The 22139-nt window shown below is 40.9% G+C and overlaps 1 protein-coding gene across 1 annotated transcript; it reads left to right on the top strand.

Moving 5' to 3' along the window:
• Window positions 1–541: 541 nt before the first annotated feature.
• On the top strand, window positions 542–21711 carry LOC119735783. The gene is made up of 5 exons (XM_038209711.1): window positions 542–770; window positions 6419–6497; window positions 9421–9537; window positions 20017–20115; window positions 21334–21711. The coding sequence occupies exons 1-5, from the start codon at window positions 711–713 to the stop codon at window positions 21534–21536; spliced, it is 558 nt and encodes a 185-aa protein (XP_038065639.1). The 5' UTR covers window positions 542–710; the 3' UTR covers window positions 21537–21711.
• The last annotated feature ends 428 nt before the right edge of the window (window positions 21712–22139 follow it).

Consider the following 22139-nt stretch of genomic DNA (forward strand, 5'->3'; position numbering starts at 1 on the left):
ATAAAATATTTTCATATATACTTTAAAGTGTTCTTTAATTGTCTCATTCTTATCCAGCCCTGACCAGTTGGCGCAAGTCACATTTTACCCGACCCCTTTAATTGTCTCATGTGCAGTATGCATGAAAACTATTCCAGTGAAAATGACACCATGACAAACCAGAAGAGTTACTTTAAAAGTACATATGAAAACATCTTATTTATATTGCTACAGAATAAAACTATGGCCAATTTTGAAAAGTGTATAGGTTTTTTTTTTGGACACACACTGTACATTCGAGATTATTTGGGGTGAAAGTCAAAAGTTGCATTTAGATTCGGTGTATGATTCTCTATGACTGCCCCTAGCAAAAAAAGACGAATGAATTCACTGGCCTAGGTCTGTTCTTTTGAGGCAAAATTATAATCTCGCATATCCAGAACCGAAAATACACAACTTTCTCGTTTCGCACGTAGCGACCGTGCTCAAAAGGGTCGTCGCGCATAAAAAGTACGGGTTAGGCCTACCATTGTTAGCATTCAGGTTGTTTAGCATGCGTGACGCGACGCAGGTCACGGTTTTATTCAGAGCTTCAACACATTGAAGTGACGATAGTTCGAAGAGTCCACAATCTACTTTCATTACACAGACACTGTTTTGCAGTTTTGCCTAAACTCTCGCAAGGTGCCCGTGTGAGGAAACGTCAGTAAATCGGATCACTCATTTAAGATATGAGGATGGCTCTTGTCTTGGTCTTTCTCCTGACTGCCTTGGTTGTTGGCCTTAACCAGGTAGGAAATTACTAGGAGGTAGAGTTGGATTTGTTTTGTGAGTGGGATGATTTGCCACGGTTAGGGAGGAAAATGCCGAGAATTCGGCGGGGTGTTAGTACTGTTGAGCAAGAGTTGAGTGCGAGAACGAATTTGTTTTCACAACTGGGTGTCAGTAGGATATAGCTTTCAGAAAACGGGGCAGGGGTGTTTGGGTTGAGTGAAGGACCGAAGGCACCGTACTCCCAGCTGGTTGGTCGGTCGGGGACTTGCACCAGGAAAACTTTTGAAATATTATATGTTTGGCCCCATTTTACTAGTATCTGAACATTGGTCAGCGTTGATTAGGCCCCAAAAAAGTCTCCGGTTTCTGGTATGGAGCTTGCCCAAAAAGTGGTGCGGCGACGCGGCTTTTTTTTTTTTTTACCTTATTTTTTTGCTTCAAATGTCGGCTGATGACTGCAAATGGTGCCCGACTAAACTTTGTGCAAATATATGGGAGTCCAGAGAAGCCACATAAAGCTTATTCTCGATCATAACCCAATCTAAAAACACGTTAAAATTGTGCAGCAGCAGGATTCCAGTCAAACCAGTGAGGTTTAGCGGTTTTAATACATCACCTTTTATTGATTTTTTTTTTTCATTTTGCCGACGCGCATGGCTACGGCGACGCGCGCGCATACCAGAAACCGGACACTAATTGTTTTTGGCCTATGGTGTTGCAACCCCTCTCCCCTTTAGGTTTGCAACTTGGAATTTGTCGAATCGTATAAAAAGATCTATCTAAACCCATGTTCTAAAGCTCAACGAATACATTGACGACATTTCTACAATAATTATGTACTTATTGTATGCACATTATGCAAATAAGTACCCACCATTGTCAGAAATATTTATGGCATACTTCTATTTTCTCCGAAGGAATGTGCCCCATCGTAACTTACTCATGTTTTCATGGTCAACGAATTCATTAAAGCCTTTTTACGATGATTATGATACTGTGTGTATTGTATGCATAATTGCAAACTAACATCCGCAATTAGCAAACCTTCCGGTTTTGTTGTTTCTATAAACATCTACCTATGCAGAATAATCGTCCAAATTTATCGACCAAGGTGTCTATATTCATGTTTCTGAGTCAATGGTATTGTACTGGACAGGTATAAATGTTTCAACCGAGATGTATATATTTTTTTTTTTAGAGTCAATGGTTTTGCTTTGGTACATGTATACATGTATCAACAGAGGTGACTATATTCATGTTTTTAGCGTCAATGGTATAGTATTGGTGTTTAATAGTTTAGTAGGATTTTCTTCCCAACCATCCCAATAATTTGTTCTTGACCATAAGAAGCACGTTTTTTTTTTTTTTTTTTTTTAATTAATGCAGATTGAAGATTGAAATTTTCATTTTGGCCAAACTTTACAAAATTTTGACAAAACAGTTTGCGCTATATCGGAATAGAGAATCGTGTTCGTTCTTTCGTGAGGATGTAGACTTTGCCGTGAGAAACATTTCTTGTTCCCTGACACAAAACTGCTTGACCTTCACTTTCGGTGTGTTACCTGAAGTGCAATAAAAAACAAATATTGCTCAAAAGTGGAAGCATTTTACTACACACAGAGTTACTTCCTCCGAGCTTACTCGCGCCTGGCTCTTCGCGTGAAAATAGACATGCGCAGTGGAGCTAAATAAACGAACGGTTTCGGGTAAAGTTTCGTGCAAAAGCTGGAAACATGGACGTCGCCAGGATCTTTTCTAGAGGGGGGCCAAAGATATTCCCCCCAGAAAAATCCTGTATTTTTCAACATATTCTCGATTTATTAGTTTTAGAGGGGGGGGGGGACATTTTGCTTTCCCCCATTCAATTTACAACAGTATGATTTCTCGCCTTTTTTCCTTCTTTTATTTTTCTCTTTTTTTCCTTCCTTTTTTTTTTTTTTTTTTTTTGGGGGGGGAGGAATTTCCGTAAGGGGGGAGGGGGAGGGTTGCGCCATCCTTGCCCCCCCTCCTCTCGCAACGCCCATGGTTGGAAAGTTTAATTTTGACATAACGCAGGCGGAAAAAGAAAATGTTGCAACCTGGCGCCACTTTTTTTCTTCATAAATCATCTCAATGAAGGTCATTCATTGCAAAAATGATGATAAGACATGAATCTGGGACTGAGAAATATTTCCAATTTTGTTAGGAAAACAAAGAAAATTGTCTTGACTCTCTCCATAAACATTGTACACAATCGCGGAAGTGGCGTCAGGTTGCAACATTTTTTTTACCCAGGCTGCATCCGAATCAATTAAGTGTCTAGAGCACATCCACGCCCATTGCAAATACGCGAGACGCTCTGACTTGCACGAGTAAGCGCTGGGGAAGTAATCGAACGCACTGCCTCACAATTATGAAAGTGCTTAGTGAGGAATGCCAGACACAACAATTAGTGTGGTGGCGTCATCTTTCGAAAGGGCGCCCCTAGCAGCACATAAAAAGTGTTTGCTTTCTTTAATTTGAAAACCATCTTTTCAAATTTTACCAAATCGCCCCTTAATATTCTATAATAAACCACAGATAACTTGGCAAGGTTTCAAATTCATGACGTCATCAGACCGGAAGTTCCTTCTATAAAAATTTGAAAACGACCATATTTGGATTTTAATTTATATCATTCCATCCATGTCGTATATCCGTGGCCCAAATAACGATATCTATTACAATCTTCACTTTTTGCTTCCAAATACTGTGACGTCATCAAACCGTGGGTTAGGTGTTATGAATACATACACTTATATTTTCCAAATTTGTATACGTTATTTAATTTCACAATGAACATTTATCCACTCCGAACTAAATCAGTATTCACTTCCCGTTTATGAATAATGGCGTCATCAAGCCAGAAATAACTTGTAGTGTACATAGAATGTTTACTGAATTTCATCAGAAAATAATGTATTGTACTGGAAAGGATTTAATTTCGTGAACCTTTGTTCTTACATAAAAAATATTCATAACTTGACTCGGCAGTGTTTAGTTAAAGAAAATGCCTGCCCGACCTCTCTACGTTTGTAACATTACATGTCAATCATATCAAAGCCCAATTCATAAGCTTTCTTTTAGTACAAGAACCATTCAAATCACTCATGTACTTTCTTTAGTTACGGAATTTTAAACACAACCACCGTTTTAAGGTTGTGTCCACGGATCGCAAAAAAAAGGTTTTTTTTTTTTTTTCAGAAAAACGAAAACAAATCACAAAGGGATGTCTGTGAATTGTTTTCCTTTTGCTGAAAGAACGCACACCGTTTTTGGTGATCCGTAGACAGTGGTTGTGTTTAACATTCCGTAACTTGAAAAGCACATAAATGATTTGAATGATTCTTGTACTAAAAGAAAGCGTATTAATTGGGCTTTTATACACTAGATTTGTATAGTGCTACATGCAGAATTGCAATAAAACAATAGTCCCGAAAGTTGGGTATCTTTTTTTTACTCACCCTGTACAGAGGGTATACGTTCGTGAGTAAAAAGACCGCTTTGTAGTCGCCTGAACGTTGATTACCACAGACTTTTGAGCAGGAAAATAAACATTAGCTGTGGCCGTCTTGCATGAAAGTCTTGCATGAAATAATTATGCGTACGCAGTGGCGTAGCCAGGAATTTTTCAGTGGGGGGGCGCTGGGGGGGGGGGGCTGGAACATTTCATGGGGGGGCGTCATGAAGGGGCGTCAATCACTTCTCAAAAGTGGAGGGGGGCGGACATACCTTGATCAGAACTGATGCGAGCGCGAAGAGCGAAGCCCTTACGGCGTGGGGTTCGGGGCCCGCTTAAGGGCCCCGAAAAAAAAATTGATTCTAGATGTTCTGTGGTGTGATCTCAAGCAATTTCTTACAACTTTAACCAATAATTATCTTAGCACAAAAGATAATATTTGAAACATAATTTTCGAGGTTTTCTCAGCTAAAGGCATAAGAAAAAAAATTTGAACATTGTTTTCGGAGTTGGAGTCATTGAATCAGCTACCAGAATTCTGAGCTTTAGGCGTGGGGTTCGGGGCCCGCTTAAGGGCTCCGAAAATTGTTGGATTCTAAATGCTCTGTGGTGCTATCTGAGGCAATTTCTGACCACTTTAACCAATATTTTCTAAGCAAAAGATACATTGTAGCACATAATAGGGCCCTGTAAATGAGACACGAGTTCAAAAATCTGGGGGGGGGGGTACATTTGATATTGTGTCCCCCACCCTCCAAAAAGTGGGGGGGGGGGACATGTCCCCTGTTCCCCCCCCCCCCAGGATTGACGCCCATGACGTCATGTAGATCAATGATAATGTTTTAGAAACTCAAAATGTTAGTGGGGGGGGGGCGACTGTGGGGGGGGGGGAAAGATTTCATGGGGGGGGGGGCGGTTGCCCCCCCCCCCCCCCCGGCTGGCTACGCCACTGTGCGTACGCACAAGCCCGGGCCGCGGAACACAACAATTTTGGTAAATGTTCATGTCCTCCTTCTGGATAACGTACAAAGAACAACTTTACGAATTGTTACAAATAATTTGTATAATCCATTTACTGACGACGGCTTGGCATTTGCTCAATTTTGGTAGAAATGTTTTTGGTAAATTTTCGGGGACTAACCGACCGACCCACCTGCGCACCCACTCCAGCACACATACCGGAATTTGTATCCTTGTGGAGACATTCCTTTGTTCTCGTGTACTAAAGTTTTCGAGTTGAAAAGTGTGGTTTAAAAATGTTCTTATTTTGACCAGAATTAATTTCCTTGGTTTAAATTCGGACTTAATATCCCTTTTCTTAAACTCTTCCATTTGCGACGGATCAACATAGCTTTTAAATTCCTAGTTTTTGAGTAATAATCATATATCTATTTCGTGAGAACCTTGTGGAGACGTATTCATTTATAGAAATTGCGCTGTGAAGAGGTATACAATCGTTTGTTCCTTATTGAACACACGTCTCCAGAGGGTATACGGTGTATCAGATCACGTTCGCTTATGGTGTAAATCGAGGATTTTCTTTTGTTCCTCTTCCCTTTTCCTGTGTTTGTACTTTTTCGCGACAGCTCTCGTTAATTCTGTACACGTTTTCCAACCGAGGAGTCCTTGGTTTGGTTTCTGGCCTCGATTCGTCGATGATGTTGCACGTGTGTGTCCTCGATTTACACCATAAACAAACGCAAGTGTGCATTTGCCTGCAATCGGGGACCCCCATTTTCCCCTATGGAATGCAGAAACAAACTCAACCACCCACCCCCCCCCTACCCACCAACCCACCACGAAGTGACATACAGAAGCTCCTGCTAGACCTTAAAAAGACGTTCATGTGTAATTGTTGATTGCGTCATTTGTGACATTTGTGGATGATAAGCAACGAGGCCAAAAATGCGCTCTTTGCAAATGGTCCGATATTACGTAATGCCGTAAAATTTGAAACTGTGCCATTCATTTATATTTTAATTTGTGAGGCTCCATCCTACTGCTGAAAGCATTCATTAATGGTTGGGAGCTGATAATGTAATAGAACAGCTACAAAACAAACTAGGAGTAAAAACCTTGGGAAGTGTGAGTTTTGTTGAAGAGGTGACATCAACTTGATGACATCACGTCGTGTCCATCCGTTCTCTTCATTTACTCTTGTATATTTTTTTTTACATTTTGTTAAAGATTGAGGCCAACCCAAATTACAGCCCAGAAACAAGAGACAAGCTCGCGGAGCTGTTGCGTCGTATGATAAGTCTTGAGGGTGAGTCGTTGAAAGTCAAACCGATCTACAATCATCCGATAAATTTAACAAAGACAATATTGTACTGCATATATTTAAACCATGCATAGGTTTAAACCATGTAGTAAATTCTGAATGGACAACTTCGATTCCTGACTGTTTTCAAAGTTGAGTAATGAAATTGACTGAAGCCGGGCTCGAACCTGCGACCTCCGGATTACCGTTCCAGTGCTCTTCCAACTGTGCTATCTAGCCCTATGTTGGATGTTCCCCCTATAATTATGACAATATACGTGTTCATGGGGCGCTAGTCAGAAGCCTTAAGACTGTGTTGCAGTGTTGCGAGGCACCACGCCCAAAGTCACGCCGTTATATAGCAGCAGTAGGCCAAACAAAAAAACTCTCCGGTTTCTGGTATGCGCGCGCGTTGAAGTAGCCAGGCGCGTCGGCAAAATGAAAAAAGTGGTGTTTTTTTTCAATAAAAGATGAAGTCTCAAAACCGCCAAACTCACTGGTTTGACTGGAATCCTGCTGCTGCACAGTTTTAACGTGTTTTTAGATGGGGTTGTGATCGAAAATAAGCTTTATGTGGCCTCTCCGGACTCCCATATTATTTGCACTAAGTTTAGTCGGGCATCATTTGTAGTCATCAGCCGACATTTGACAGCAAAAAAGACAGGTAGAAAAAAAAAGCCGCGTCACCGCACCACTTTTTGGGCAAGCTCCATACCAGAAACCGGAGTCTCTTTTTTAGGGCCTTAGCAATGTTGTCAACTCGCAATAGCCTAAGTCGATTCCTAGTTACGAAAAACCTAAATGTACAAAGTTTGGTGAGGGTACGTTCAGTTAAGGTAATAGGTTAAATGTCATTAAAGTTCGGATTTCTTTTTTTTGTGCACGCATGAAGGTCTAAGGGCATCCAACTGGCAGCATATCCCGTAAACTAAGCAAAACAGTTTTATTCACAAATTGGTTTTACATCTAACCTTAGATTTTCCGGAAATTATATCAAAATAAAAACAGAGATGTATTTTATCCAATTGACCATTAAGTCATAATTTTGAACAGTATTCTGCATGGACCAGTTTCACTTCCAGATGCCTTACAAATATATAACATCACAAATAACCATGCATCTCGATCGAAAGCCAGCAACTCATGCATGTCAATGCTAACTCCACTTAAAATGCAAAGACTGTAGCCACAGCTTAGAGCGCGAGCCGGCAATCTTTGGATCAGGAAACCTCAGTTCCTAAATCATGTGGCCGGTCTCCAAACAGAAACTCACTGCACGGAAATAGCCTATGTAGTTTAAATAAAGTTGATTCATAGCGTTTCAGGTAAAATTCCAGTTCTATTTGGAAAAATCACAGAGAGAGAGAAAAAAAATAGGTCCACTGGCTACGGGTACAATTGACATTATAAATTCTAGCGGAAGAAAACATGTAAGGCCAAAAAAAAAAATTAAAAAAAGGTTAATTGTAAAAAAAAAAAAACGAAAAAAAAATAATACATTTTAAACAGTGACATAATTTTGGCCTCTATGGCTGTTGCATCTAGCACATAGAAAGCTGGTATGTCATTTCCTGAGTTCAAGTGGCGGCCATTTAAAAACACTGGCGGCCATCTTAAAAAAGCCCGGCTGGTCGTTTTGGAGAATGGGTCGAACGGCCATTTTGGGAAGGAAACAAAAGGCCCCCTCCTTCGTTTTTCAGTATGTTTTTTTTTTATTTGGCCTAAAAACCGACGGGGAAAAGTCGTTGGTTACCCGAAACGTCCCCCATACACAATGTTTGTTACAGGGCAAGATCAACAGGTATAGAAAATCTCCTTTGAGTACCCCGAATAGAAGTGGAAAGTCCATTTATAATTCGAAAAAGGGTTGACCTCAACAATTTTCAGGAGTGTTGCGAACACAAAAACACGCCCTAAAAATTCCAATCTAATCACTCATGGTCTGAAGGTTGTGCACCAGTGATTTTCTTTATAAAAGCCGGACCATTTTTGAGGACAATCCCCTTTTCTGGTTCAGTGATCTGCAGGGTAATTTGTTAAGGTCTCTAGATATCAGACCAGGTACGCCATTTGGGTATTTTTGGTTTTCAGCACTTCACTTGTTATAAAAAAAAAATCAACACTTATACATAGACGAACTGTATAGTGATATTTCTTTGGACCAGAACGAAATAAATCATGAACCGTATTGTGAACCGCTAATAATTGAATTCGTGACTTGTTCAGCTAGTCGGGTAGACTGGTGCACGCTAGGACGGAATTGTTCATTTGATTATAAAAGCATGGAATTCGGCACACAGTGAGAGTATGTCGTAAGAAAGATATGTGTCTGTCACCATGTCGCGTAGAAACGAACACCGAGCCGCGTATAGTGACCTTAATAGTACACCATGAAAGCCGGTGTAAACCATCCGAGTCTGACTACACAGTTAGAAAAACACACATTCTTTATTTTCTCTTCTGAAAAGGGGGGGGGGGGGAAGGGCATGGCACCATAACTCGCCATTGAAGGGGGTCTTCGTAATTGAAGTGGAAGCGTGACTGGATTGGTCTAAACAATCGTGCTCATCAATATGATGTTTTTCGGATTTCCTGCGTATTTATGTTTTACGTCTTCGTCTTTTAGTGCGTTGTGAAATCATTACTATACAGGAATACCCCCTCATATCGTTATTATTTTAGTCAATGCAGTCGTCAGACATTGGACGGTCCATAATGAGGTCGACATTTTTGGGAAAGGCTTTTATCAAAATAATAAAGCTTTAGACCTCAACTACTATACAAACAACAAGAGGTTTATCACAACCACTGTTTTCGCATTCAGGATATACCGATTTATCTCCCGGGAATTTGGAAATCTAAAAAATGTGCTTTTTGGCTGAGGGCGTTTTGATTATTGACAATTTCGTTCATGACTTTTACCTTCTAGATGAGAAGGCAGTAGACATCGCTGCGGGTGCCGACCCAGATGGACTCTTCCAAAAGTGTGTTTGCATGACTCCTACGCATACGGACTGCACATGCAGCGGTCACATTGGAACTGGAGGTATTTTATTAGTTGGCCTTTTTTTGGTCCCCCGCTTACCTTTTCAAGAGCACTGGTGACCGCTAATCCCTTTCACAGAAAACCGATGAAGAATAAGGTTGCAGACCATTAAATAGTAATGCCGCCGATTCAAAAAACCCAGAAAAAGTCCAAGTTGTTCGAAACACACATCAAATAGAAGCTTACTTCAGCATCTTTAATTTTTTTATTTTAATTTTTGGGTGGGGGAGAGGGGTAATAATGACATTTTGGAGAACTTTCCATCCAAAGATGATCACCCCTAAAAAAAAGTCCTGAAGCCCATCGCCATTTTGAAAAAAAAAACACAATAATGCCTACGTGCCATTGAAAAAAAATGAGGGGTTTTAGCTCAGTCCTGTGCACGGGTTCCACCCTTCTCTTTTTACAAATTCTCAAGTTCATGGCCCACAAAATAGCAGAAAAGTGGAGGGCATGCAAATCATGCGAATGGCCGGCGTAGGCAATTTTGAGACTATTTTATAAAAAACTTCACCCTTTAAATATAGCAGCTTTTTTCTATTTTCCCCAGACCACTTTAAAAGCAAGAGGGACTCCATAAATCAAATTTCATCTGAAAATCTAATGAAAAAAATACTCACAGGTTAATAAAAGACCTGAATACGAGGACTGTTTTCTACAGCTTATGCTAGGGGTGGGTATTATGTCACTTTTTTTTCACATTTTAATGTTCTGCCCCCTTCAAAATATGTAGTAGCCCATAGAAACAACAATCAAACATTAAAACAAACATTGGAAAAGTTTACCCCCCCCCCCTGTACATGCCGCCAAAAAGTGTTGGGCGAAGGGCACCCTCTATGGCTAGTTGAACTGACATGTTCCCTGACTTACAATATACTTAAGAAAGGCCAATTGGAAGGTACCAGACTATAAATATAAAAAAACCATTTGTGCCACACAGGAGATCAGCTGGGCATAGTTTGTGGACATAGTTGGCGGGTTTAAGTCATTAAAAGCAATATATTTTGCAGTTCAATGATTACTGAAACAAGTTAAGTTACTTTACTGGCCATTTCTTGCAACATGATTGTGAAAAAGTTGTTTTTGGTCCATAGTTAGGTGATTGTATTTCCACTCACTTATCCCTGAGCATATGACTGCCTTCCTTATGTGAAACATTTATACCCAGACCTTTTCTATGTTTGTCTGAAGCTATTATCAATAATAACGAATCGTGAACATCTCTTTTTTATTGTGATATCACCACTGGTTTGGGTGATTAAGTTCCAACGTCATTATTGTTAATTAAGTTTTCAAATTGTGACCTCTACTTTGCCAATGTTGAAATCTGCCTTGCAGTAAACTTCATGGATAATTTGTTTTGTAATTAACCCTCCGGCGCAGAATCTAGCCCTTTTGGGGACCCAATTTGGTTAATTACCTTAATTTAAAAAAAAAATTCAAACCAATACTGGTGATCTTCCATCTAATCCTAGCAAGAGACACCCTCTACGGATATATGCAGTCACCTTTAGTGTGTGACCCCGGGTCAGGCATATCTGAGCATGACAACCTGGGCTAAGGACCGATGCAATTTCTGCCCATCCGGGGACCCACCATATACACGTGCACAAACAAGGTCACTTGCGAGTAGACAGTGCACGGCTTGACCACAGACTATGTATACAAATACACCTCCTTAGTCTACAGATATGGCAAGATTGTGTTCATGTGGATACAGTGTTGTGTAGCCTCAAACCGTGGCGCTAAATATTTGGGTCCCCGGGGGACCCCTTACTGTAAGTGTGTTACTAAATGGGCTTTCTGCGTCGGAGGGTTAATATGAGGGGGTTGGAAAATTGGTATTAATTATATTTAATGCTTCATCAGCCCAAGTCAACATGGTCAAAGCTACATTCATGTACTAACTGTTGATCTAATTCAGCGAAGATAGCCAGGTTTTTTCCGAGAATACTCTGGTGAAACAATTTTACAATACCAGAAGTAATGTGCAGTGGAATTCTGCACAGGATGAATTCAAGGATAAACTATAAGGCGTGGGGGTGCACACCTGTAAATAGGTCTAAACCCATCCGCCGAGCTCATGAATAAAAGTTATACCCTGAAAATATTCTATATTAGAGAGTTCTGAGAGCCATAACATTGGGGTATTGAAGAGATACCTCTCGGGGCTTCCGATTCTGAGCATTTTGGATGCTATTGGGCTCGAAAGTGGCGCTATTTTGGCAAGTTTTGGAGAGATCGTTTTTCAAGATGGCTACTGTTCCGCTTTGGGGGAGATAGGGGTCGTCTTCTTTGGGCGAGAATTTCTCGAAAAGTCAATGGTCAACCCACCAAAAAATGAAAAGAAATTGAAAGATGACATGTCGATCATCATTTTTCTGTGCAGCTTAAATACCTGTGAGAGTTCTGAGTATTTAAAAATGAAGTATGGGCATTTAGCACTAGTGGCTATGGGATTTTTTTTGCACTGTTGCACCCATGGGAGGACTATTCATATCATCAGACCGGGTTGATAAGTATATGAGTGTTCGGAAGACTAGGCCCTAGACTAGGCAAATCTGACGCTATATTTGGGTAACAAAAGCAGATGCCAGGATGGATGATTTGCAACAGAGCCGGCCATGGACATCTCTTAAATAAGTAGTCCAATGCATTCAGCATGAATCATACCCGCAATGAATTTTCAGTGAATAGAAATATACTATTCTCTGTTTTTGCCTTTCAATTCAGCATAAACATGTACATGTATCTGACATAATTGAACTTGTTTAACACTTGGACTAATACTAGCCGAGTTATGTGTAAGCTTGGAAAACGGGAAAAAAATCAACATATCGCAAACAATTAAAGGTGCAATTCTCCTCTTTTGGCATTTTTCAACGGTCCATTTAATTTCAGGAACATGTTTTTCAACTGTTGTGTATTTAATTATTGTTTTGGTATGTGCTGATTCCCCCCCCCCCATCAAAACAAAAAGAAGTAGACCTGTTGGTACATATAACTGCATTCCACACACAAAGCTGCATGGGCATGTGTTTTAAATTACATTTTGCCTTTACAGTACCACCGTTGCAACCGCAGGCAGGGACGGCGGAACTGGGGGGTGGGGGTTTACTCCCCCCCCCCCCCCCCCAGATTATCCCAGGCCAACAAAAGTGCCCCTCTCGCGGATATAAACGTGCTCCCTTGAGATGAAAACAAAACTGCCCCTAAACACGCACATGAAAGCACCCAATCGCGCTACAAATAAAATTGTTTCCTCTAGTAGTGGCAAACTTCTTGTGTTTCAGAAACACAAGTGCCCTCTCGCATTAACAAGTTTGGCACCTTCTTGAGATGGAAAACTACCCCTCGGAAGCACAAATACGACTCTCGCAATAATACAATTGTGCCCCTCTCGAGATGGCAAATTTATCATCAATAACAATAGTGTTCCTCTCGCAATAACTTCTCGAGATGTAAACCTGCCCTCGAAAGCACAATTGTATTAGTGCCCCGCTCACAACATTAAAATGGTGCCCCTCACATGAAAAACTGGCCTTTAAAGATAAAAGTGCTCCTCCTCACGCGATTAAATGGTCACTGAGCTGGCATCAAAGGCAACAGTGCCCCTCTCGCGAAAAAAAAATGGTCTCTCTACATAACTAGTCAAATTCATTGGCGGACCCATACTGCCGGGGGGGGGGGTGGCGTACGGTGTGCCGCAGGCCCTAGGGATGATGGGGGGAGCAATTAGCACATGCCTCCTCCCCCTCCAAAAACAACAACAACAACAATAACAACAACCCAACTTTTTTTTTTTAGTGACGTCACCAACAAAGACAACCACCACGTACAGCACCATTTGGGATTCCCCCCCCTTAACAAATTGTGTTTTGGATCCGCCATTGCGGAGACGGACAGACAGTACATCAGGAATGTTAGCAAACAAAACCAAACAAACAAACAAACACTTTTCGTGCCAGCAAAAGAAGTCGTTTGTGAACATGTGACCGATGACGAACACATTGTGATGTACCACCAAGAAAACAAACTTTGCAAGAGATGTGACAATGGCAAGTGCAGGTCTTAGGGAAAATGCTATTCAGCTTCAAGGTGGGAGAAGAAAGTGAATCAGGGGAGTCAATGTGCACAGAAACTGACAAGCTGTAAAAAACAGAGCCTCTCTTAGCTCTTAGTAAATAGGCTTAGAACACGACTGATGCTGGTGGGTGTTTTGGCAGATGTCAGTGAATCATGTCTGCAAAGCCAGGCAGATATCGAGACTGAACATTCACTAGACCCTCCTCATTTGAACAGATCACTTTGTGCAGCCATAAGTCGAGCAACATTTTGTCCAGACATGTTATCTGGAAAAACGAACAGAAAATGAAAATTGCAAGTTCGTTTTGCTGACGATATCAGTCACATAGCACAAGCCCAGGCCGCTGCTCTTCTGAACAAGTTCAGAGGAGACCGTTAAGAAGGCTGGCATGGCTGCAAAGGCATCAATCGCCATGATGCAGTGTTACATGGGGATCCATACCCTTTCTAAAATGGTGGTCAGTAGTTTGTAAAGGTTTTAGAAGTACGTTTCCATACCTGCCAGCTAATGCTACGGAAAACTGTCCATTTCAGCAACTGATTAAGAAACGATTTTCAGACTTCTCAGCAAAAATAATGAGACATGAAGCCTTGCAAAAAAACAGGCCCGAGGATTTATCAAAAGCGAAACAAATCACTTTTTAGATGGATCTCCAGACAATAGGCAAAAAAAAAACATTAAACAATAAGCAAAACAGATTAGATCAACTTAAAAATACAGAGATTAATTACATGGATAAAACTCAGAACCCGATAACTGTCGTGTTCAATCCTTATATAAAAGGGCAAGGTGATTATTCATAAAAAAAGGCATGTTTATTACTCATAAGAAGGCAATGTTATTGTTAATTAAAAGCAAGTTTATTATTCATTAGAAGGTCAGATATTTTTTCATAAAAAGGCAATGGTTTTATTCATAAAAAGGCCCGTTCATTATTCATAAAAAAGCAAGTGTATTATTCATAAGAAGGCATGGTTAATATCTGAATCGATGAAACATGCATAAGCGGTAACAAACCCAACGGGAATATTATGTACTGACTTTTTTATGCGCATGCCAATTCAATCGTGAAAAAAATGCAAAGCTGCTTGTTGCTCAATTACTCCGGGTTATCCGACTACAAATGCCCTCCATCAAATAGACACAGAAATATCATGCCGAAAGAGCAAAGGGGGTAGCCTACAGAAAAAAATAAACCGAGCAAATTGAAGATCTAAGAGGTATTACTCTTTTACTTTACCCAAAATATATATAAGCAGGGTCGACTGAATCCTAAGCACGGTTTCATATTCCAAGATGTGAATGAAAGTTACAATGTTAGACACGATCATATTTATTGCATGCAGTTTTCTAGCAAGTGATTAAACTTTGTGAAAGGCTTTTTTATATCTTATATGATTACACTTACAGCTTTATTTTATTTTTAATCAGGCCATCTATGAATGCGGCATGCCCTTGGCATTATTTTTGCCTCCGAGATTTTTTTTTTTCGCTGATTAATTACAACCCTCAGGGGAAAGGTGCTTGAACAGAACTTGCAATGAAACAAAATTTATTGGCTTGCACATTCCCGATATGTGCCATGTAAGCCACTCGATGCACAATTTTCCTTTCCTCCAGGAAGTACTCTTCGTGGACCCTTTCCACACAAGGCATCCAATTGTAGTTTGTTTGGCTCTTCTCAAAATTGTAATTTTATGCAACCGCACCATGTTTCGAAATCCATATCCTCTATGTTGACAAACAGGGTGAGTAAAAAAAAAACGAAACCCAAATGTCGGGACCACTGTTTTAGATTATGAAGTTGTTTATGTAGCACTATCAAAATCTAGGATTTGAAAGCCCAATTCATAAGCTTTCTTTTAGAACAAGAATCATTCAAATCACCCACGTATTCCAGTTCACAACCGCTGTTTTAAAATTATGTCCACGGATCACACACAAAAAAAGTTTTCTTTCAGCAAAACGAAAATAATTCACACACCTCCTTATGTGATTTGTTTTCGTTTTGCTGAAAAAACACTGACTTTTTTGTGATCCGTGGACATAACCTTAAAAAGGCGGTTGCGTTTAAAACTCCGTATTTTTAAAAGTACATACACTGTAAAAAAAAAAAATGGATAAAACAATGTTGGGCAATATAATTTTACCCCAACATTGATTTGAAATTACCCAGTTTGGGTAAAAGTTTTCCAACAATTGGGAAGAATTTGCCCAAGAGTTTAACCTGTTGATATGTTGACCAACGTTAGTCTACATATCAACCCATTTTGCCAACGTGTCTAAGTGATTTGAATGATTCTTGTACTAAAAGAAAGCTTATGAATTGGGCTTTTATACTCTAGATTTTGAAAGTGCTACATGCAGAACTTCACTACAACAATGGTCCCGACTTTGGGTTTCGTTTTTTTTTTACACACCCTGTATGTTTCCATTAACATATCCTTACCTGTCCCGTTTATTTATGCAATTGGCCGTATGTTTCCACCCTAGTACTGCAATGCCTCTCCCACCCTCATAATTAAGTTTGTACATAGCATCAGACCACGCCAGCTTATCTATGAAAAGTGCAAAGATATTCTTTAAATTAAAGTAATTATTGTCAGCAGAGAAAATTGAACACCCAAAAAGGAAAAGAAAATATTTAAAGCACCTGCTGACTTGGGTGAATGTAACGTGTGTAGTCCTGACTTCCTGTGCACGTAAAGGCCTATACACACGTTACTGTTACATTGTGCGGTGATTAATTATTGTTTCGGTGTTTTTTTGTTAATAAATACAACAGGAAAAGAGGTACTTTGTCCAAGGTTGTCTTTCAAAGTTTGTTTTTTTATATCATTTTATAATCAACACATTATTCAGACAGCAATCGACCTTTTTCAACCCATGTCACAACAAAATGGACGGTGCCATTTTGAAACTTTAACGGTGAAGGCCAGTAAATTGCCTACGCCGGACAAATCACGATTTGCATGCCCTCATTTTGCCGGCCATGAACTTTAAAGAAGAATGGCAGCCGTGCAGAGGACTGTGACCTCGTATTTCTGTGAAAATCGGATAAAATTGTGCCCTAAAATTGCTCTATTTTGCAATGGAGCGTAGGCATCTTTGTTCAAAATGGCGATGGGCTTCAGGACTACTTTTGAGGGTAATAATCTTTGGATGGAATTTTCTCTCCAAAGTCATTGGTTAATCCCCAAACAATTGAGCAAAGAAATGGAAGATGATGAACTAAGCTTTGTTTTGATGTGTGTCTTAAACATCTTGGAGGGTTGTGAGTATTTTTAATAATGTTTGGAATTGCGCGTAATTATCACTTAGGTCTATGGAATTCTATTTTAAGGTCGCGGCCATTTTGATCAATGATGCGACAGTATATATGAGGGCGTACTTTGGTTAATAAACTTCCCTGGCGAGGGGCAACGCTTGGGTTTTGTTGGGGGGGGGGGGGCATTGCGGGTACTGGCGGGTTCTTTTTTCGGGGGGGGGGGGGTTGACCCCCCCCCCCCCCCCCCCGCCCTGCCGAGAAACGTGATTCTTATTAAATTAAATGAGGTAATTTTGACGGCAGTTTCAGTGCCGGAAAGACTATTGCATTCCTTTTCTGCACAGGTGTAAAAAGACTTGCAGGTGGTCAAAAACGTTCAACCCTGTTACTAACCTGATTTGTCGTATTTGCTAAATTTGTAGACGTAGTATGATTAACTGGTCCTACCTCTTGTCTAAATAGTGCTCTGTGGGAAATAGCAAAATTTCGGTTAATCAAAGTGTGCAGGCCTGTAAATGTGCCCGAAATTGCCTACGCCGGCCATATCACAATGTGTATGCCCTCAAATTATCCGGGATTAGAGCATGTTGAGGGCTACAAACTTGAAAAATGAACACAAAAAAAGGAAGGATGGAAACCGTGCAGAGCACTGTGAGCTCGTTTTTCTATGACATTTTGATACAATTAGGTCCTAAATTCGCTACTTTTTGCAATGGCGCGTAGACACTCTTTTTCAAAATGGCGACTGGCGTCAGGACTAATTTTAAGGCTGATTATCTTTCGATATAATTTTCTCCCAAATTTTTTTTGTTTAAACTAACCCTCCCCCCAAAAAAGAAATAAAATAAAATAAAATAACATTTGATGAAATGTTTAATATGATGTGTGCGTCTCAAACACCTTGGAGAGTTGTGAGAATACTTTTTGGAAGTGCGTGTTATTATCATTGAGGTCAAAAACCAATTTGTTTCTGCTGCCAAAAAAATTGGGCAACATAAAAAAAAAAAATTAAATTCTAACAAATTTGAAAAAAAAAAACACACACAAACAAACAAACAAACCATCAATTGTGAGCCCCCCCCCCCAAAAAAAAACCCGAGTGCGCCCCAGACTTCAGTAATAACCAGCAGTGCATTTCGTACACGTACCGAAGTGCTGCCAACAAGTGACAAATGACACACACGGGGCGTATTCGAAACCCCTGTTTCTCACTCCCCACTTATTGGGGAGTAGATGAAGAACGTCAAGAACAAAGATGGCGGACTTAGGCTCTTACCGGAACTTGCGTTAATAATTGTGTATAAAATTGAAAGCATCATTCAGTGTAGGAGCAGTAAACGATAAAAAAAAAATACCCAGCTGATCGGGTCCATAAAAGCCCTCACTAAATTATTACACTGATTACATGGATTACACTGATTTTAACCCAAAATGTTATATAGTGTGTATAAAGAGGGAGAAGCTGTACTGCGTTAAAGGCGGTAGATTGCTGTCGTTCATTAACAATTTGGAGGAAACCTTTTTGCGAAAAACGTTGCCGTTGCGACGAAAGAGGGCGCAGTTTAACACACCCCAGTCGTGGTTTTGTGGCCAAGACTAGTATTCGCTCGCCCGATTCATCGTCTGTGTGCTAAACACTTATCCAAAGTATCCAGCCCTCCTCCACTCACGAACCTAATCACAAAACGAAAACCCTCTAAAGCATTCATTCTAAAAGCTATCGCCTCAATTGTAAAATAGAGTTCGTGAAATGTTACATGTCAAATGACATTGGCATTAAGCAACTCTGTATTTTCCGACTCTAGGAACCTCACGCAATGTCATTATATAATGCACTTACAACGTCACACAGGTCCGTAAACATTTCTAGAGTGTTCTCTTGAAATGGATTATCATCCATCATTTAAACGAGCAAAGGGTAACGCTTTTCTACCGTTTCTTGTTTAAAAACGAAACTGCAGGAGTTAAGTGTGTTTTTGTATGCAATGGAAGTTGTAAAGAAGTGACCTCAATGAAAAAAAAAACCGCTGACGTGTTTTTCTGGCTCTAATCTTCCATGTTTGTTGGACATTAAACTGCAGGCTACTAGAGCTAAACAAGTGCCCACATTTAACGCATCTATAGTTGCATGTCAATTACAAGTTCAATAATAAATCTGGTATTAAGTAACAAGGAATTCGTTTTTACGTCAGTTCTTTTGATCATCTTGACCTATGATCTACTGGCCATGACTTTTGGTTGTCATGTGAGGACCTATGATCTACTGGTCATGATCTAAGATTGACTGGTCATGACTTGTAATGCGTGTGAGAACATGATCTGCTGGTCATGACTTGTGACTGACTGGTCATGACTTGTGATTGCCATGTGAGGGCCTATGATCCACTGGGCATCACTTGTGATTTACTTGTCATGAAATGTGATTGACTGGTGATGACTTGTGATTGCCATGTGAGGACATAATGATCTACTGCTCATGACTTGTGATTAAATGGTCATGACTTGTGATTGACTGGTCGTGACTTGTGATTGCCATGTGAGGACCTATGATCTACTGGTCATCATTCAATGGTTAGGAATTGTGATTAACTGGTGATTACTTGTGATTGCCATGTGAGGACCAATGATCCACTGGTCATAAATTTTGATTGACATGTGAGGACATGATCCACTGGACATCACTTTTGATTTAACTGATGGCTTGTGATTGTCCCGTCGTCGTCACGATCCAATGTGGCCCGGCGCCCATCGGGCCGGCGTTTTTCTTCGGTTTCAGTAGCATGACGCGAGTTAGAATATTTATATTTTCCCTGGACTGGATGCTAGTCCATCGCAGGTTACTCCCCAAATGCCGGTACCCATCTATACTCCTTGGTGGAGAGAGGCAAGTGAGGATGTGGCCAGCGGCAGGATTCGAACCCCTGAACCTCTGATCATGAGTCACAAACCCTAACCACTAGGCCAAACTCCCCCTGCAATTGTCATTGGATGGTTATAATCCATTATAATGACTTATGATGACTTGTGATTGACCGGTGATGACTTGTGATTGCATTGTGATAAATTGCGGTTATTTTTGGACGACTTGATAACAACACTGGCTTATCATCTTTTCCTATTTCAGTGTGGGCCTCGATGCACAGCTCGATTGATTCGCAGAACGAGGCTCTCGTAACACTGACTTGCAACGAAAAGACACTCATCAAGAAAGAAGAAAACAATCGTAAGCAGAGAAAGGATTGTTAATGCACATCCTCTGTACCAGGGGACAAGGGCGGATCCGGGGGGGGGGCAAAGGGGGCCATGCCCCCCCCCCAAAAAAAAGGAGACCAATTTTTTGGTTTGTTTTATGTGACATCGCAATAAAGGCAGGCAATGAGTACACCACCATCTTTTCCTCGAAAATCATTGGTTAAAGTGGTCAGAAATTGCCTCAGATCGCACCACAGAGCATCTAGAATCCAATTTTTTTCGGGGCCCTTAAGCGGGCCCCGAACCCCACGCCGTATTTGTTTTGACCCACTTTTGGGGGGGTCCCAATTTTTTTTGGCCCCCCCAAAAAATTGTGTTCAGGATCCGCCCTTGCCAGGGGAATTGAATCGTGTCTTCTTCTTTCCTTTTTTTTTCTTCGGAGGAGTGGGGGTGCAATTCCAAAATACTTACTGCGTATGGTAGGAGGTTGGCATCACCCATCTCTATAAAAAAAGGTTAATACATTAGTCTGAAGACATCACATTTTAAATTGGTCAAATTAGGGGTACAGACTGCCTTAAATTTCATGTCAATTTCAACATCTCAAATTTTCGAGAAAAGAAATTCGTTAACACCCTCCATTTCAAAAGGAATGATGCGATTAATATTCTCTGGCATCTGGCATATAGAAAACACACCAGCATGCATTTGCGCACAAATACCGCGCCATGGAACAAGCATCGATCCTAACTGTTCAATAGTATTTCCCATTCCCAAGGAGTAAGTACTTCACCAGAACGCCACGAATGTATCTCATCCGCCGAAGTAGCTGTCTTTGTTTAATTAGTCAACATGAATAATCAGTGGCGCACCCAAGGGAGGGGGGGGGTGGAGGAAGGGGAGGGGCTTGAGCCCCCCCTCCCCCCCCATTTTTTTCAGCCCAACGATTTGATAGTGGTGATATGTGGTCTATTTTCGAGTAGTATAATAGGGGTGAAAATGGCGCCACCAACGTCAAAATAGTCCAACCCCCCCCCCCACCCCTCATAAAAACAAAATCTTTTGTGCGGCTAACCCCTTATCACGACAGGTGCACTGTTTATTAACCGACCTTTCTGTGCATTTGTTGTTTATGATTTAATATAACCATACAACATGCAAGAACAGCAAGATGGCTTTTTTTCAGAAAGTATATTTTGGTATGCAGCCGCTCCGTCTAATTTGTTTCCTACGCCATGTTGTACTGTAGCTTCGCGAAACGGGCCCGAGGTTTGCTCCCCGGTGACTGAGTGTGGGGGCGCTAACGTGAAGATCTGCTTCAAAATATACGATTTGGAGATACCCGACAGCCCGGGGGAATCAAGCAAGGGCTGCACGGACGTCACGGTCAGCTTCAACGGTGGAACAACCAAGAAATACAAGCAGTGTGTTCCCGGAACTCCAGTCAACTAAACACGCGCGCCTAGCCCCCATTATCCTGGGGTTTTTTTTCTGCAAAGAAGTGTACAGGTAAAATTGACCATAATGCGCATGCGTCAGTTGTTAATGGATGGTTCTCGGATTTTTACTAAGGGAATAAATGTGTGCTCCGGAGGTTTTTATCACTCTGTTTAAGACCGCTTAGAGTCTGGGTGCTGATAATTACCCGAGCCGGAGGCGAGGGTAATTATCAACACCCAGACTCTAAGCGGTATTAAACAGAGTGATAAATACCAACCGAGCACACATTTATTCCCATTCATAAATACCTTTTCGGTAAAAAAAATCAAATAATTCGTTAAAAAAAATCCCGGTTTTGTTTAACAAGTTCACTTCATGCTTTTGGAAACATCCCTCAAGCAAAATAATGGAGTGTTCAGCTGGCGAGTAAGATGTAGACAACCCTTTTATGGAGATTGACGCGCGCGTGGCACGTTCTGCGCGATGTCGCGCAGAACGCACCTGGGGTGTTGCGTTTTGAATTTAGATCTATACAATTCTGACTCGCTGGTAGTGTTGCGCACGCCTACGTGAAAATTGTGAACGTTCAACCAATGAAATGGTAAGAGGCACTGG

The sequence above is a fragment of the Patiria miniata genome, unplaced genomic scaffold (assembly GCF_015706575.1).
Source record: "Patiria miniata isolate m_02_andy unplaced genomic scaffold, ASM1570657v1 HiC_scaffold_29, whole genome shotgun sequence".
Classification (NCBI taxonomy): Eukaryota; Metazoa; Echinodermata; class Asteroidea; order Valvatida; family Asterinidae; genus Patiria; species Patiria miniata.